The following is a 17,084-nucleotide window of genomic DNA, read 5'->3' on the forward strand; positions in this document are numbered from 1 at the left end:
ACAGTCAGTTCCTTTTTTGGGAAATTTGACTTCATTCCTGTCCACTTCAATCACTTTACTATAAACCAGCCTCACTCCTTAACAGGAAACTCATGAAAACCTATACAAAATCCATCAAGAAATGATTACCCACCTACCCTTCACTCCCACTGATTCAAGCAATGAGTTAAAACATAAGAGAAATCTCATGCTAAATGCCCTAACAACATATCAAACTTCTTTCCCCCCCACATTTTCCTCTTGACCTGTTTTCACTAGTACCTCTCCTAGTCACTTGCACTCCTTCCCAGTAGGTATTGCTCATATACCTCTCTTTTTTTTCTATTACTAACAACTTAATTTCTTCATCCCACCATTCATTACCCTATCTCAAACTCTCACATCCCACCCTCCTCGTGCTACACACTTCATCCATGTGTTTAAGTAACTTTTTCCTAAGTACCTTCCATTCCTCACCCATTCCCGAGTTGTGTCTACTATCTCATTATGTCATTCATCACCTTGTCAGTCATGTTAGCTCTTCATACATGCCTATTTTCAAAGCATGCTTATTTTCATTACCTTCCAGTCCGTATCATTTCCTCTTTTCATAAAGCCACTAGAAACTTTCGCACTTGTATCCACCAAGAACTGATCAGACAGATCATACAGAGCAGCTTCTCCTGCCTTAGTGAGGTAGCATCAGGAACAAATGAACAACAGTTTCATTAGAACATATCTACTCTAGCTGTCATGTATGAGGCACTGAATCCTGAGGCAGCCATTTGCAACCATGCTGCACAGAGTTTACCCTCACTGCTTCATATGCCAAGGTTCAGCCCATTAACTCACTACATACTACTACATCAGTTCTGTTTATTCTGTCCCACATGCATTTATAATGGTGATTGTAGGCATACTGAGAGGAGTGGATTTTTTCTCTCACTAGAAGGGCAACAGAAGAGACCTCTGTCAGCTGTTAATGGTAAGATAATTCTTCTAGTTATTCATACAGGATTCCAAAATTTAGATTGTTACATGACAATTGAAGCAGTCCCATAAGGGTCCTCAGATGATAGGAGGAGCAGTTTAAGTATTAAACTCTTTAAAAGTATTCTATAGAGTAAGGTAGAGGTTAACAGTTGAATGGACATTCTTCTTGATATATATACTTAATACACTTACTTATCTAACTCTTGTAAGATTTCCACTCTTTATATTGGAAAGTGAAGTATTCCTCCTTGTTGTAAAACTACATTTAGCACACTGTCAGATGCTTTTGGTTGCCATTATGAAAGCAGTATTTCTGAAAACATCACACAGATAAGAGAGAAATGCATGGAGCTTGACTGTTGATATGTTCAGACAGCAAGAATAGTGGTGTAGGCTGTTGTGGGATGCAGTAAGCAAAGTGACTGTCTTAGAAAACTCATGATCCAAGTAAGCGATAATCTTGAATTTTCTGTATCATGGATTTCGAGTTCACAGGATTAAGTTATGTAAATACATAATATTCTACCTATAATTCCATTCTGTAATGTGTACTAATGAGATATCTTGCATTTCAGGGCTGTCACCAACCACTACATGATTAAACCAACTTGTCGTGATCAGGATGTTGAATGGGGCTATGCATTTGATGTTCATCTCAATGCATATTTCCCTCCACTTATTATCCTCCACTTTTTTCAGCTTTTCTTTTACCATGGTAAGTTTTAGTCATGATTCTTTTATATTAGTGTAGAACTGATAATGAATTATCTTTATATTCACAGCTTGCTGAATACCTGGCTTTGGATGTTATTACCATGGGAGATGAATATTCCTTGTATCTGACCTGAAGCTGCAGTAGCATAAACCTCAACACTAATTAGAAATGACTGCTGTATTTACATAGAATTGAAGCCAAATTGTCAGATCAAAGCAACTAAACCTCTCTAGGTGACAAGCTGCTAATAATCATACAGTCAGGAGTCAAATTAACACTTTCACTGCAGTACAGTACACTGTACACTTTGTGTGTTGGAGATTCTTGAATATTCTAAAAAAAGATATATCTCTATTAAGTTTTTTACAGATAGAGTATCTGTCCACAAAAAATCTACTTTACAAAATGATTTACTAAATGAAAGACATTAGTATTCAAAATTTCCACTGCTGTTTACTGGGCACTGCAGTCACAAACACTTGACCCATGACTGGCACTGGGTCAGGTATCAGTCTTCAAGGATTCTTGGTGCAAAACTTTCAGTTCAAAGCATTTAACATACAGACAATTGGTGAGTAATGTGTTAAATAATGCGTTCACTAAGTAATAAGTTTGTAGTTAATACATGAACTAATGATTATTTAGATCCAAAAATAATGTCAAAAATGGGTGGTACAGTAGAGTAGATGGAAGAGCCAGAGAGACAGGGAAACAAGAAAGACAAAGAATTTAGCCCCTTTCGTAAAACTCAAATTACACTTGGTTAATGATTTGGCATAGTTTATTGTATTTTTGCATATATTTTCCTCCACATCCTTCTTTTCAGTAGGTTTTTATCTAACTCATGTACTCATGGTAATTCAGATATTCAGAAAAATATATATGAAAATTGACTAGAGATATGGAAATTGTACATAACATACGAATGATCAGATTCAGAGTAATTACATTCATTACATTCAGTTTACACCTAGTGAATTATGTGTCAGATTGCATTTTTCATATACATCTTCTAAACAGATACCTCAAGTAGGTTTGCACCTAATGCTTGAATTATTAACCACAGACATTTTCAAAATATGGTAATGTAAGCAAAGACACAGGTATTCTAGTTTATTATATGCTTTCCCTGGACAGATGTTCATGAAAGTATACATGTTATGTTATTATCTACGTAGTAGAACCCTCTTGATCCTAAACTTTTCAATTTACAGATATACTTCTCTTGGTCATTATGCCTCTTCACTGATAATAACATCATACATCTTCTATGTTCCAGTTTTCATCAGTCAGAACTGGTTTGTGTCACGGCTCTTTGGAAACTTGTTATGGGTGTTCGCCATCGGTTACTACATTTATATTACATTCTTAGGTTACAGTGGTGAGTAATTTGCAAATTGCAATAACTTTGGGTGTGTTTACTTCTGTATCCCAGTGAATGTGTAACTACCTAATTTTACAGTATTGGGAGAGAGTTTCAAACTCCTGGGTCCCCATCTCTTGAACTTTTAATATCATTAATCAGCCTCTCAGCAATACTGTCAGCATTCACCATTTTCTCTCTTAGCTTGTTCAGATCATCCATCACCCTGCTACTGAAACAATGCATCCTTACCTCCCTTTTGCTGTCCCCCCTGATAACTCTGCAATTGCACCTGAGGAAGAACTGGTTACTGTTGATATCATTTAATTGATTTAGAAATTTGAAGGCTGTAAACAGGTCATCCCCTACTTTTTTTTTTCTCCATAGTTGGCAACTCACTGATCTTCAGCCTCTCTCTATATCTTAGCTCCCCAAAGTCAGGTGCTTTACCATTGTCGTTGTGTGCTTCTGGACCCTGTCAATTAGATTTCTGTGATGTTTTAAGTGTGGTTACAAGACTTGAGAAGCATATTCCAGTTTTGGTCTGATGTACAATGTAGAACATTTCCCTATTCATGTATGTGATGCCAGGGAATTGGTTGCATAGCTCCAAAGGGAATCAGTATATCAGGATCCCAATAATATTCCAAGACTTTTATGTAAATGAAGAGAAGTTGAACTGGAGTAATAGGAACCCAAGTGTGTGGATGTAATCTTAACCACTAATTACACTGATATGTTGGTAGGTTAGAGTGGTAGGATAGATTAAACACAATTGTAAACAAGTGTATTTTATTCATTGCGCACAAGTACTAACTAATAATATACCAGTGTACAAGGAAAGGAAAAAGCAAAGAAATCAAACAACCCAGGTCAAGGTCTAGAAGTAGCTTTCTCCTTAACAACCCGAAGAATTACATACCTGTCTGACTCAGCCACAAAACAAAATACATAGGTACGAAGCTGGATAAAAGATTTACGTGACCACTGGTTATCAGTATTGGATGTTTTGACTGGTGTGTGACAGACATATTGTGCTAAAACAGTGTACACACTGGCAACTTATATTGTGCACTTAACAGTGATCACTGATATAAGCAGTGAGCAACTTAACAGTAACTAAAATAACAAAATGTATAATGCTACCTCAAGCATCTAAGTTATTAATGCTTGACGTTGGGCAATGGGATTAATGTAGCTGTTCATAGAACAGAGTACTTGAATGTAGCATTTATTTTTGAAACAGAGATTGATATAGCTTATAGTTTCAAAAGCAGGGAGAATAACAGAGGTAATTTCACTGGAATGACAAGGTTAGGAAATGTGACTGTCAAGATCCCGAATATTCACTAGCACTGTCATTGTTGGCTAGATATAACTTTAATAAGCAATTTGTAAGACTACCTCATCAGCGAGATAGAGGGTTAACTTAGGATATTTGGGAACTCCTGCAGCTGGGCTCATACACTGCAGTTCCCTGTTTAATCAGTAAAGTAGAGAGTTACTGAATCTAGGCAAGTACAGTGGTAGTGACAACCTAATCTAACTTGAATAGGGAACTTCTTCAGGTGGGCCCACAATATCACTGCCATTCCTTTACAGTTTCATACATTTTCACAGTAATTGGCATGTTGCAGCTAGGACCACGTCAATTGCAGTTGCATCCACAAAATGTTTTGTTTCTGTCACGCTGTACTGGGTACTCTTTATTCATACACAGGCACAATATTGATGATGAATTACGTGAATACATTTAGAAGTATTACACCATTCTCACTGAAAATATGTAATGACCGTGTGGGTGGCACATGTGCCGTAGATATAAGTGATGACAGGCACATGTGTAGAGAATGCATTTTATCAAGAAATGTTCTAGCTCTTCACCTATCTTCTATTATTAAAATTCTTCATTAACCAAAGATCATGTAAAGAGGAAATTAGATGCATTTGTCACATAATTTCTTACTCATATTTTGACCTCCCTCCTTCCTATGTAATCCTGCTAGAATCACTCTATTATTTCTTCACATTTTTCACTAGCCAGTTTACATGAACATTCCTACTCATTACTTGGATCTTCCAACAATCTGTGTTTTCTGCAGGTGACCATGTTCCATCACATCCACTCCCAGGTACCTAAGTACTCCATTTTCTCCAGGTCTTTCTTTTACATTATAATCTTACATTACATTACATAATAGTCTTACACTTTTCTTCACATTTACTCTCAGTTGTCTCCTTTCACACATATCTCCCAAACTCTGTCACTAGCATCTGGAGTTTCTAAGTCTGGCACCAAAGCCATTATATTTGCAAACAGCAAATTGACCCACCTCCCATGGCCCCATACCCTCAGCATATAGATCTTCTCTTTCCTCAAAGACCCATGTTTTCACTTTTCTCACCAGCCTATTCATAAATAGATCATTAAACAACCACAGTGACATCACATTCTGTCAGGAATCACTCCTTCCTTTTGTACTCATACATTTGCTTGATTCAGTAAAACTCCTGTGTTTAATTATTTTCTATTAACCCCAAAGTATATGCTCAATACACTTCTAAGGTTACTTGGCTTTAACACTAACATATAATATAGGTAATGGTAATATTCTTTCGAGAGTATTTTCTGTTTCATGATAGATTCCAGATCATCTTTATGTTCCTGCTTTTGTTTCTTTTTCAAAAAGATTCCACCAGTTATCTTTGCCTTCTTTTTAGTATCATTCCTACATATGTAATAATGGTGTTTTTTGATGTTCTCAGCATTGCCTATATTGCATCAGCCAAGAATGTTTCTGTATGCTCTGCCCTTGCTGATGGTGTTCCTGGTGGTGAGCCTGGCATTGGGCATGAACTTATGTGGCATCCTCATGGACTTCTACTATTACCGTGTACTCTGAGTTCTCTCGTGAAGGGAGATTTTCTTTGTTGATTCTAGATTATGTTATCCACAGCACATTGTAAGCCTATATGAATGAATGTTATTATGATTACTTCCATAACTTTTGGAATATTAAACCAGTACATTTAGTTTCATGAGAAAATTAGATTTCTTTCAAACACCAAACACTGTGCCAGTTTGATCATCGTCTGTGTGAGAGCTTGATATATTTTGTATAGAGAATGAATCGTAATATTATTTATTATTAGACTGTACAGTGTTTTAAGATGGTAATATATTCAGCAGATTCTGAATACTTTATTTGATAAGGTATATTTTGCTGACTTGCAAACAGTAATGTAAACACTACATTCTTCATGGCCTATGAATAGCTTTTGACTAAAATTTAGATTTAGCTACAGTACTGTACTTAGAATGAAATAAATTTTTAAACATTGCAACTGTTGCTCAGGATGGTTCTTTTATTTTGTGAAAATACTTTCAAACTGTAATATCTTGAAAAGCTGTTGCACGGTTGACAAAATGTTCCTTGTAAACTAAAATGATTTCCATCGGGTAGAAATTGCAGGGACTTTGGCATTTGGAAAGAATTCTGCATGAATACACTGTAGTATGGTAAAAAAAAAAAAAAAATGATATTTCATGTTTGTCAGATAGAAAAATGCATAATTTTCGCAGTACTTGAAATTAGACAAGAAGTGGCTAACTTTCATATTATTTGAAACGTGTTGAATATGTATTCTCAACAAACATGGAGATAGAATGGCCAGATCATCATCAATATATATATATATATTGGAAAGGATCACAATTTTGTGCGTGATCAAGTATACTCCTGTGAGTCTGGGAGGAAAATGAAACACGATAAGTTCCCAAGTGCACTTTCATGTAATAATCACATCATTAGGGGCGATACAAGAAAGAAATATAGGTCAGCTGATATACAACGAAGAGATGTAGCTAGGATGCCATTTGGACAATCACATATTTACCAAATGGCATCCTAGCTACGTCTCTTCGTTGTATATCAGCTGACCTATATTTCTTTCTTGTATCTCCCCAAATGATGTGATTATTACACGAAAGTGCGCTTGGGAACTTATCGTGTTTCATTTTCCCTGTGGACTCGTAGGAATATAAATATGTATATTTATTTATTTATTATACTTTGCCGCTGTCTCCCGTGTTAGCGAGGTAGCACAAGGAAACAGACAAAAGAAATGGCCCAACTCACCCACATACACATGTATACACATACACGTCCACACACGCACATATACATACCTATACATTTCAATGTATACATATATATACATACACAGACATACTCATATATACACATGTACATAATTCATACTTGCTGCCTTTATTCATTCCCATCGCCACCCCGCCACACAGGAAATGACAACCCTTTCCCCCCGCATGCGTGCGAGGTAGCGCTAGGAAAAGACAACAAAGGCCACAATGTTCACACTCAGTCTCTAGCTGTCATGTATAATGCACCAAAACCACAGCTCCCTTTCCACATCCAGGCCCCACAAAACTTTCCATGGTTTACCCCAGACGCTTCACATGCCCTGGTTCAATCCATTGACAGCATGTCAACCCTGGTATACCACATCATTCCTATTCACTCTATTCCTTGCACGCCTTTCACCCTCCTGCATATTCAAGCCCCAATTGCTCAAAATCTTTTTCACTCCATCTTTCCACCTCCATTTTGGTCTCCTACTTCTCCTCGTTCCCTTCACCTCTGACACATATGTCCTCTTTGTCAATCTTTCCTCACTCGTTCTCTCCATGTGACCAAACCATTTCAAACACCCTCTTCTGCTCTCTCAACCACATTCTTTTTTATTACCACAAATCTCTCTTACCCTTTCATTACTTACTCGATCAAACTACCTCACACCACACCATACATGGAAAAACAACCATAATGATGAATTTAATAAATCATCTTATGTAATAGATGTTTAAACAGTGCATAGTTTCCTAGAGTCACTTACAGTTCAATTTTGATGAGTTTTTAAAAGTGTTTCATGTACAAATAAAAAACATACTTTGTCATTATTAAGGGAGAATGTAGAATTGTTTGATTTATGGTGGAAGCTGTCAGGTAGACTTGTAAAAGAAAAATATTCCAAACCAGCTAGATTTAGATATATCAGTATTCAAGTTTTTTCTTGCTATACAGGGATGGCTTTTGATTAATCTTTCCCAAACACCATAATCTTTACATATAATTGCATTTTGTACATCGTAATACTCCCTTGTGCTTATTTTTTCAGTGTCCATCCCCCTAGATTTGGGATTCCTTCACAATTATTCCCATTTGCATCTCTAATAAGCATTGCTTCATCCTCTCATTCAACTTCAACTATCTCTTCTTTAGTGTTACCAGTCTTCCTTTTTTTTGCTTATATCGTTCCCTTCATCATATTTCATTGCCCGTAGATTTCATTTCTTACTGTGCTAGACAAATTCTTTGTACTTGTTTAAAAAGTTTCTCAGTATCTTGCCTTTACTTTGTTCTTTTGCTGCAGTAGCCTCATATTTTTCTAGCATACATCATGGAGGGTGACAGCAGTTTTCCATTTAATCTCTTCACTCTTGATGGCCTACTTCTTTATTCAGATCTATTAAGCCTTAAACTCCCAAGCCTCAAAATATAGGGGAACCCCAGGATGGGGTTTATCAAAAAATTTAAAACAGTGTTTTAGTCATAAATTAACAGACAATGTCAAAAGAAGTTAAGAAAACTTAAAGCAAATGTGTTGTATTTGGTAGTGAACTGACGTTTAAAGTTAGCGCACTCTTTGATGATGCACTGGTTGTATTATCGCTGCTGACCTAACATGTTAACATCTCAGCCCCTGACCACCAACACACTTAGTTTACATAACTCACACATATATTTGTTTTTACATTATGATAATAACACACTTCACACTTTTGGAAACTCTTTGTATATGATTCCCAGTGAGTGATGGATAATGATTACGTAAAATGTTTCACCACGCACCATAAGGTTTTTTCATGTGGCTTATTTATACTGTTTTCTTATATATCACTTATTATATTTTGTATTCATAATTTTCAAGTATGTAAATTCTTTTATGTATAATTATCCATGGACCAATTTCCATGAAAGAGTCCCAGTGTTACCAGGACCTCTGTGAAGGCTCTTGTAGCCTAAGGCTGTGCTATTCTTTTGTATACAAGCCAGCTGTGCTGTAAATTTTTCCCAAAGAATTTAGTATGATTGTCTAATTTATGTGCAAGGACATACATTGTCTTTTGATGAACCAGTGAAAATTTTTATTTGAAAATATGTAAGAATAAGGGTGGCGTAAGGAGGTGAAGGGAAAAATTAGTAGGAGAGTTTAATGAAGAAAATGTAGAAGCATCTAAGAGTAAAATATGTAAATACTTAGCAGTTTACTAATCTAAAGTGTATGCTTTTAGCCAAAGATATATCACCTCCAGTAGAAGTATGAACAAAAAGAAGCTTTGTACTTTGTTGATAATAATTTTGATGGTGCTGTAGTTTAATGAATCATATACTTGGAATTGCTTCCCTACTTCAGTTATACTTTTTTAAAACTGAAACATCCCATCCACAATTAATCTTATTCTTCAAGTGATTCTCTTTGCTTTGGTAAACCATTGCAGCATGGTTTTCAGTTTCAAGTATTCATGATTTTTTTATTCATGTGCTCATATCTCACATAACCCCACAAACATGAAAAAAGGTTGATCTCATCTTTTATCCTCTTAACTCTGCAAGTCTTCTGTATTCTTTTCATATTAGTTAAAGCTATTCCACATTTATATATCTTGTCTACTTATTCAAATTTTCCATCATTACTGTTCTCAATGTATCAGGATCTCAGTTTTTTATTTTTATACTTTCATGTATTTCCTTCTCATTTCTTCCATTGTTGTACAGGTGTTATGATTTATAGAGCTGTAACCCCAAAATTATACTTTCACTAAACTCTTGCCGCATTCTATCATGTTAAACACATGTATTGTATTTTTACTTGCATATGTAAGTACATCAATTTACACACCACATGGATATCTTTAACTAGTTCCTGTAACTTCATTGCTAATGTATAAGACCATTATTTGTATGCTCCAGTATCCCCAGCCTACTCTCTCCATGTACTCTTCAGTTCACCTCTTTTTAAACAATACTATGCTGTGTATAAATTTATCATGTAGTAGCTATCAAAGGAGGAGGATAGGGTACCTTGTTTACAGGACCTGAAATTTGTCATGTGCTCAGCTCTGAATAATACAGGACAACTATGAAAAGTTGATTAGGGAAACTTTTTGTATGTCTGTTTCCTGCTTTAGCAAGGTAGCACCAGGAGCAGATGAAGAAAGGCCTCATTCACTCACATAAATTCTGTAGCTGTCATGAGTATTGCACCGAAACCACAGCTCCCAGGCCTTGCAGAACTTTCTATGGTTCACCCAGAACACTTCACGTGCTTTGGTTCAGTCTACTGACAGCATATCAATCCTAGTGTATCATATTTTTCCAATTCACTCTATCCCATGCTCACCTTCCACCCTCATGCATACTTATGTCCCAATTGCTCAAAATCTTTTTCACTCCATCCTTCCATCTCCAGTTGGGTCTCCCTCTTCTCCTTGTTCCCTCCACTTCTGATACAAATATCCTCTTTGTCAACCTTTCCTCATTCATTCTCTCCAAATGTCAAAATCATTTCAGTATACCCTCTTCAGGTCTCAACGACACTCTTTGTGTTACCACACCTCTCTCCTACCCTTTCAGCACTTACTCAGTCAGACCACATCACATATTGTCCGGACACATTTCTAGAACATCACCTTTCTCTGCTCAGCCTTATCTAGAGCCTTGTCTCACATCTGTGTAATACTGATGGAACTACTATTCCTTCAAACATACCCATTTTTGCTCTCCCAGATAATTTTCTCTCCTTCCACACATTCTTCAGCACTCCCAAAACCTCCACCCCTTTACCCACCCTGTGACTTACTTCCCTTTCCATAGTTCCATTCGCTGACATGTCCACTCACAGATATCTGAAACACTTCACATCCTCCAAGTTTTCTCCATTCACACTCACACCCAACTAATCTGTCCTTCAACCCTGCTAAATCCTTTCTTTTATTCACATTTACTCCCAGTTTCCTCCCTTCACACACTCTTACAAACTCAGCCACAAACTTCTGCAGTTTCTCACTTGAATCCACCACCAATATTGTATCATTAACAAGCAACAACTAACTCACTTCCTGGGCTGTATGATCCCCCACAGTCTGCATACTCACCCCTCTCTCCAAGACTTCACATTTACCTCCACCTTATTCATAAGCAAATTGGTGACCACACACCCCTACCACTGACCAACCTTCGCTTGGAATCATTCACTCTCTTCTCCAAAATACTCTTCTTCAGTTGATTTGATAATTATGGATGATATAATTCTTAGTACCTTGCTAATGTGGAAGACAGCGATCATCTAAGAAAAAATAGTTGAATAAATAAAACTCAGAAAAAGTGACTGATGTATTAGTCCTGTATACTTTTGCAGAAATTAGAGGGTGCTAACTTTATGCAGAAGTTCAGATATGGAGACTTGTTTGCCTTGGCCACCCCTTTGTGGTTGTTTTTAGAGGGAAGGGGCATCAGAGATAGATAGATAGCTAACTTCATTGTGCTTGAAAGTGAGCAACAGTGGCTATTGCCTCTAGGCCTCTTGAAATAACAGCAGCAAAGACCCCATAAATATGGCACTTTGTAGTTACCTAACAGGAATTGACAACACATCATTTACTAGCTACTGAGAACCTGCCATATCTTTTGTGAACTGACTTGAATACAACCATTATTTATAATTACCCCATGACTAATTTCTCAGATAGAGTTCTGGTGTTACCCAGGGTCTGTTTGCAAAGGCAGCTTCAACTCAAAACTGTACTACTTCCAGCCAGTAGCAGGGAAATCTGAACTCCTGTAGGGAAAGAAGTTCTTTGACAAAACTGTACTACCAATGGCACAGCCTCACCAAAGGTGGCTTTTCGTTCACGGTCTAACTTCAAGCCGGTGGAATTTGTTAACATCAGTGCACCATTCACAGTCAATATAGGCTTGCTAACTATAAGGTATTTCCAGCCTCTCTGATTGGTAGTCTATCCAGCAGAAGGAAACAAACCAGCCAGCTATTGTTAGGTGTCTTTTGAGATATGCAATGTACATGATGAAAAGGTTAAGTGAAGGATGGTGATTGACATTCATTGTTTCCAGATTGTTATAATTCTTCCTTGTTTCCTATTTGTAAAAAGTATAGAGCAAAGTCTTCAACTTACTGAGATGAGGTCATATGGTTTAACATCATCTTCCTTGGGTCCAGCATTGCTAATGATCATTATTGTTGAAACAGCGGATAATTTTTGATTATCAGTCAATCATGGAGTCTATGTGTGTCCCAGATTTCTCAAGAGTTGCATACTTTATGTGCCATGCCCTAAGCATTACAAGCACTTCATCTATTGCTGACTATATAGCCTCTGCAGGCATCACGATTCAAGTTTCTCCCTCCAACCAATAAGAACTTCGTAACTTATTCAGATATCAGTAGCATGGCTATTTGTTTGGCTGTGAAGCTTCATAGGATTTTTTTCATGCTATGGTTTGCAATTGGCAGGGTTCTCAGTGGCCATTAGTTAAAGATAAGGTGAACACACTGTTATATAGAGTTTTGATTTTTCATTTTATGGGATCTTGTTGAAATACAGAGAGGGTTTTCTGTTTCAGGAATCATATTCGTATGGTCTTGGTAAAAGTTCACTGGTAGTTTTTAGACAAAATTCCCAGCTTTTATTAAGGTTTTCATTATCAGAAATCATTTTAAAAGGCAGAAATTTTTGTAAATTGAAAAGGATACTCTATTTTCTTAGTTTTCCAAAGGAATCAGGAATTGTAAACAACCATGATAGTTTCTATTTTGTCAAGTGTAATCTGGATGATTTAATAGTTCCTCTCATTAGTATCTGGGGACCTTGTGGAACTGGATTTGGTCTTAGTTTTGTCAACTTGATTTTATGTAACTGTGGTATGGTCAGACTTAGTTATCTCCTCATGTCCATCTCTACAGTGACACAATTTTTGTCATTATACTGCCTTGAGATTTTACATAGAAGATGTCTTAATATTGATATCATGACAAAAGTTTATAACTCAAGCCACATCTTGATCAGTTGTCAACCTTCATAAACAGAAATGTGATTTTATTTGCAGTAATGATAATGACTATTATAACTGGTTAATCTTCTCCTTTAAAGTTGTTTGGTAAAATTCTGAAGTATAAGTTTAACTGATAAAGCAAAAAACCAAGTCAGTCCTTAGCATAACCTTGTTATTTTTATGGTAAAAGATAAAACTCATTTTCATCCATATTTCATTTAAAGTCACACAATACTTTTGTTTTTTAATTACAAATTATTTGTCTTGTCCATAGCATTAGTGTTTTGGAGTTTAATAAACATTACTAAAACAAAGAATCATGATAATTTTTTTTCACATTATGATTGATGTAGGACAAGGTTAGTAAGAATTATTTCATTTAATCTTTACATGATATTTTTCCATGAGTTATGTTTTGTGTTTTGGTGTTTTGATATGTTCAAGTTTTTTTCATGTCACTTTAGTTGATTTGTAAAGTTAAGGCTTTTTTTGTTTTGTGAAATAAAAATAGAAAAATTACTAATGTTCACTATCAGTTTCAGCAGTGCATGTCCAAGCCTTTTGTAGATTTTTTTTAAGAATGAATCATCTTATTTTCTTGCAGATACAAAAATAATGGTTTGAAACTTAAGATGTCAGTTTCAATTTTAAGTGTGCCTTATGTGGATTATTGTAAGAAAACACCATTTGCATTACACATGACAGAGAATGGATGCAAGCAGATCAGGCCTTTTTTTTGTTCCTGGCACTACCTTACTAACAAAGGAAACGGGTGATCAATATGAAAGAAAAAAAGCATCAAACTGCTAATGCAAGCCGGTGACATTACCCACAACCTTGGACCATTACAGCAAATCTACCTACTCTGCTAGACTCCCAACACCAGGAAATACTACTTCATACGATGCAAAGTCTGTTTTAAGTCATGTCATCACCACTGCACGTCCCAACACTACAAAAGACTTGTCAGGGCTCAGTCCTCAGAGATTAGGACACAATAACCACCCCCACCCAAACAACCGAATCACACACCTGAACATACTCCCAATCCAAGCAAATCAGAGCAAAACACCCAGAAGAAATTAAGAACACCACCCTGCAGAACCTCACTAATACATTAAATGTTTTGCAGTTTAATGGCATCAGAAATAAGCATACCGAACTAAATTTACTCTAAGAACAAAGTTTGCACATATCCTTCATCTACGAAACCAAACTCACACCGAGATCCATTCTCCCTCCTTTTTATAACTACACAAAACAAGGTTAAGGTTGACTCATGACACTCTTATACCCATACACTCTTACTTCCAATCCATGAACACCATCTGCAGTGCAAGACATCACAATTAGTGACAACACAGAGTACTATCCATCAATGTACAATGCACAACGATCACAGTTATATAACAATATATATATATATATATATATATATATATATATATATATATTTTTTTTTTTTCCGCTGTCTCCCGCGTTTGTGAGGTAGCGCAAGGAAACAGACGAAAGAAATGGCCCAACCCACCCCCATACACATGCGTTGATTCAATCCACTGACAGCACGTCAACCCCGGTATACCACATCGCTCCAATTCACTCTATTCCTTGCCCTCCTTTCACCCTCCTGCATGTTCAGGCCCCGATCACACAAAATCTTCTTCACTCCATCTTTCCACCTCCAATTTGGTCTCCCTCTTCTCCTCGTTCCCTCCACCTCCGACACATATATCCTCTTGGTCAATCTTTCCTCACTCATTCTCTCCATGTGCCCAAACCATTTCAAAACACCCTCTTCTGCTCTCTCAACCACGCTCTTTTTATTTCCACACATCTCTCTTACCCTTACGTTACTTACTCAATCAAACCACCTCACACCACACATTGTCCTCAAACATCTTATTTCCAGCACATCCATCCTCCTGCGCACCACTCTATCCATAGCCCACGCCTCGCAACCATACAACATTGTTGGAACCACTATTCCTTCAAACATACCCATTTTTGCTTTCCGAGATAATGTTCTCGACTTCTACACATTCTTCAAGGCTCCCAGAATTTTCGCCCCCTCCCCCACCCTATGATCCACTTCCGCTTCCATGGTTCCATCTGCTGCCAGATCCACTCCCAGATATCTAAAACACTTCACTTCCTCCAGTTTTTCTCCATTCAAACTCACCTCCCAATTGACTTGACCCTCAACCCTACTGTACCTAATAACCTTGCTCTTATTCACATTTACTCTTAACTTTCTTCTTTCACACACTTTACCAAACTCAGTCACCAGCTTCTGCAGTTTCTCACATGAATTAGCCACCAGCGCTGTATCATCAGCGAACAACAACTGACTCACTTCCCAAGCTCTCTCAATCCCCAACAGACTTCATACTTGCCCCTCTTTCCAAAACTCTTGCATTCACCTCCCTAACAACCCCATCCATAAACAAATTAAACCATGGAGACATCACACACCCCTGCCGCAAACCTACATTCACTGAGAACCAATCACGTTCCTCTCTTCCTACACGTACACATGCCTTACATCCTCGATAAAAACTTTTCACTGCTTCTAACAACTTGCCTCCCACACCATATATTCTTAATACCTTCCACAGAGCACCTCTATCAACTCTATCATATGCCTTCTCCAGATCCATAAATGCTACATACAAATCCATTTGCTTTTCTAAGTATTTCTCACATACATTCTTCAAAGCAAACACCTGATCCACACATCCTCTACCACTTCTGAAACCACACTGCTCTTCCCCAATCTGATGCTCTGTACATGCCTTCACCCTCTCAATCAATACCCTCCCATATAATTTACCAGGAATACTCAACAAACTTATACCTCTGTAATTTGAGCACTCACTCTTATCCCCTTTGCCTTTGTACAATGGCACTATGCACGCATTCCGCCAATCCTCAGGCACCTCACCATGAGTCATACATACATTAAATAACCTTACCAACCAGTCAACAATACAATCACCCCCTTTTTTAATAAATTCCACTGCAATACCATCCAAACCTGCTGCCTTGCCGGCTTTCATCTTCCGCAAAGCTTTTACTACCTCTTCTCTGTATATATATATATATATATATATATATATATATATATATATATATATATTCCCAATTACATGAACCCCCCAGACACACTCCACAACCACAGAACCGAACCATCACACCCAACACCAATTTATTTGGGAATTTCAAAGGCCAATTCCTTGCATGGATCAACTTCCACACACAAAATCCTAGAGGTGAAAATGCTCGTTTGCCAGCTGCTTTCCACCTCCATATCCTACCGTTTCACATTTCATCTACACCACTGAAGATCAAACATAAAGCATGTACCACAGGAACATAGAAAGAAGGATAACCTAAACTCCCACAGATCGCTGACAACATAAAGCCAGGAAACACACTCGAGCAAAACCACACTCCATCAATAGAGACCATGGAGCTGGGTTAACTTCAAAAGTGTCATCACTAACATAATCACTGGAAAACAATGGCAGTGGAACGCTTTCGTTGCTACTATGGACCACACAACCAACAACCATCAGGACAATGAAAAAATCTTTTGGATGCCATACCAGGTCCCACGTATGACGTACAAACATCATGCAACAAGATCCTTTCTGCCAAAGAACACAGAGAAATGCAAGGAAAACTACTTAATTATTAGGGGGGAAAAAAGGATCCTGAGATTTTGTCAATGAAAGTTTTATATAGAGAAAATGTAAATTCGCTCAATTAAAACATCAGCGTCGTAAAATGCACAGGATAGAAAGATTTAATTAATATAAGAAACGAGGCAACAAAGTCCCCTTTCCCAGAGAAGTGAAACATTATCATGAAACTGCTGAAATGT

General features: G+C 37.1%; 1 protein-coding gene across 6 annotated transcripts in view; it reads left to right on the forward strand.

The window, feature by feature from the left end:
• Window positions 1-6,408, forward strand: part of LOC139746535 (protein unc-50 homolog) — a 45,958-nt gene extending 39,550 nt beyond the window's left edge. For all 6 annotated transcript variants that reach the window (XM_071657865.1, XM_071657860.1, XM_071657861.1 and 3 more), the window contains exons 6-8: window positions 1,548-1,687; window positions 2,967-3,068; window positions 5,817-6,408. In XM_071657865.1, coding sequence (XP_071513966.1) covers window positions 1,548-1,687; window positions 2,967-3,068; window positions 5,817-5,953 — 379 coding nt within the window. In that variant the 3' untranslated portion in view covers window positions 5,954-6,408. The remainder of the gene's footprint in view (window positions 1-1,547; window positions 1,688-2,966; window positions 3,069-5,816) is intronic.
• Window positions 6,409-17,084: the final 10,676 nt, after the last annotated feature.

This window comes from Panulirus ornatus, chromosome 65, assembly GCF_036320965.1.
Source record: "Panulirus ornatus isolate Po-2019 chromosome 65, ASM3632096v1, whole genome shotgun sequence".
Taxonomy (NCBI): Eukaryota; Metazoa; Arthropoda; class Malacostraca; order Decapoda; family Palinuridae; genus Panulirus; species Panulirus ornatus.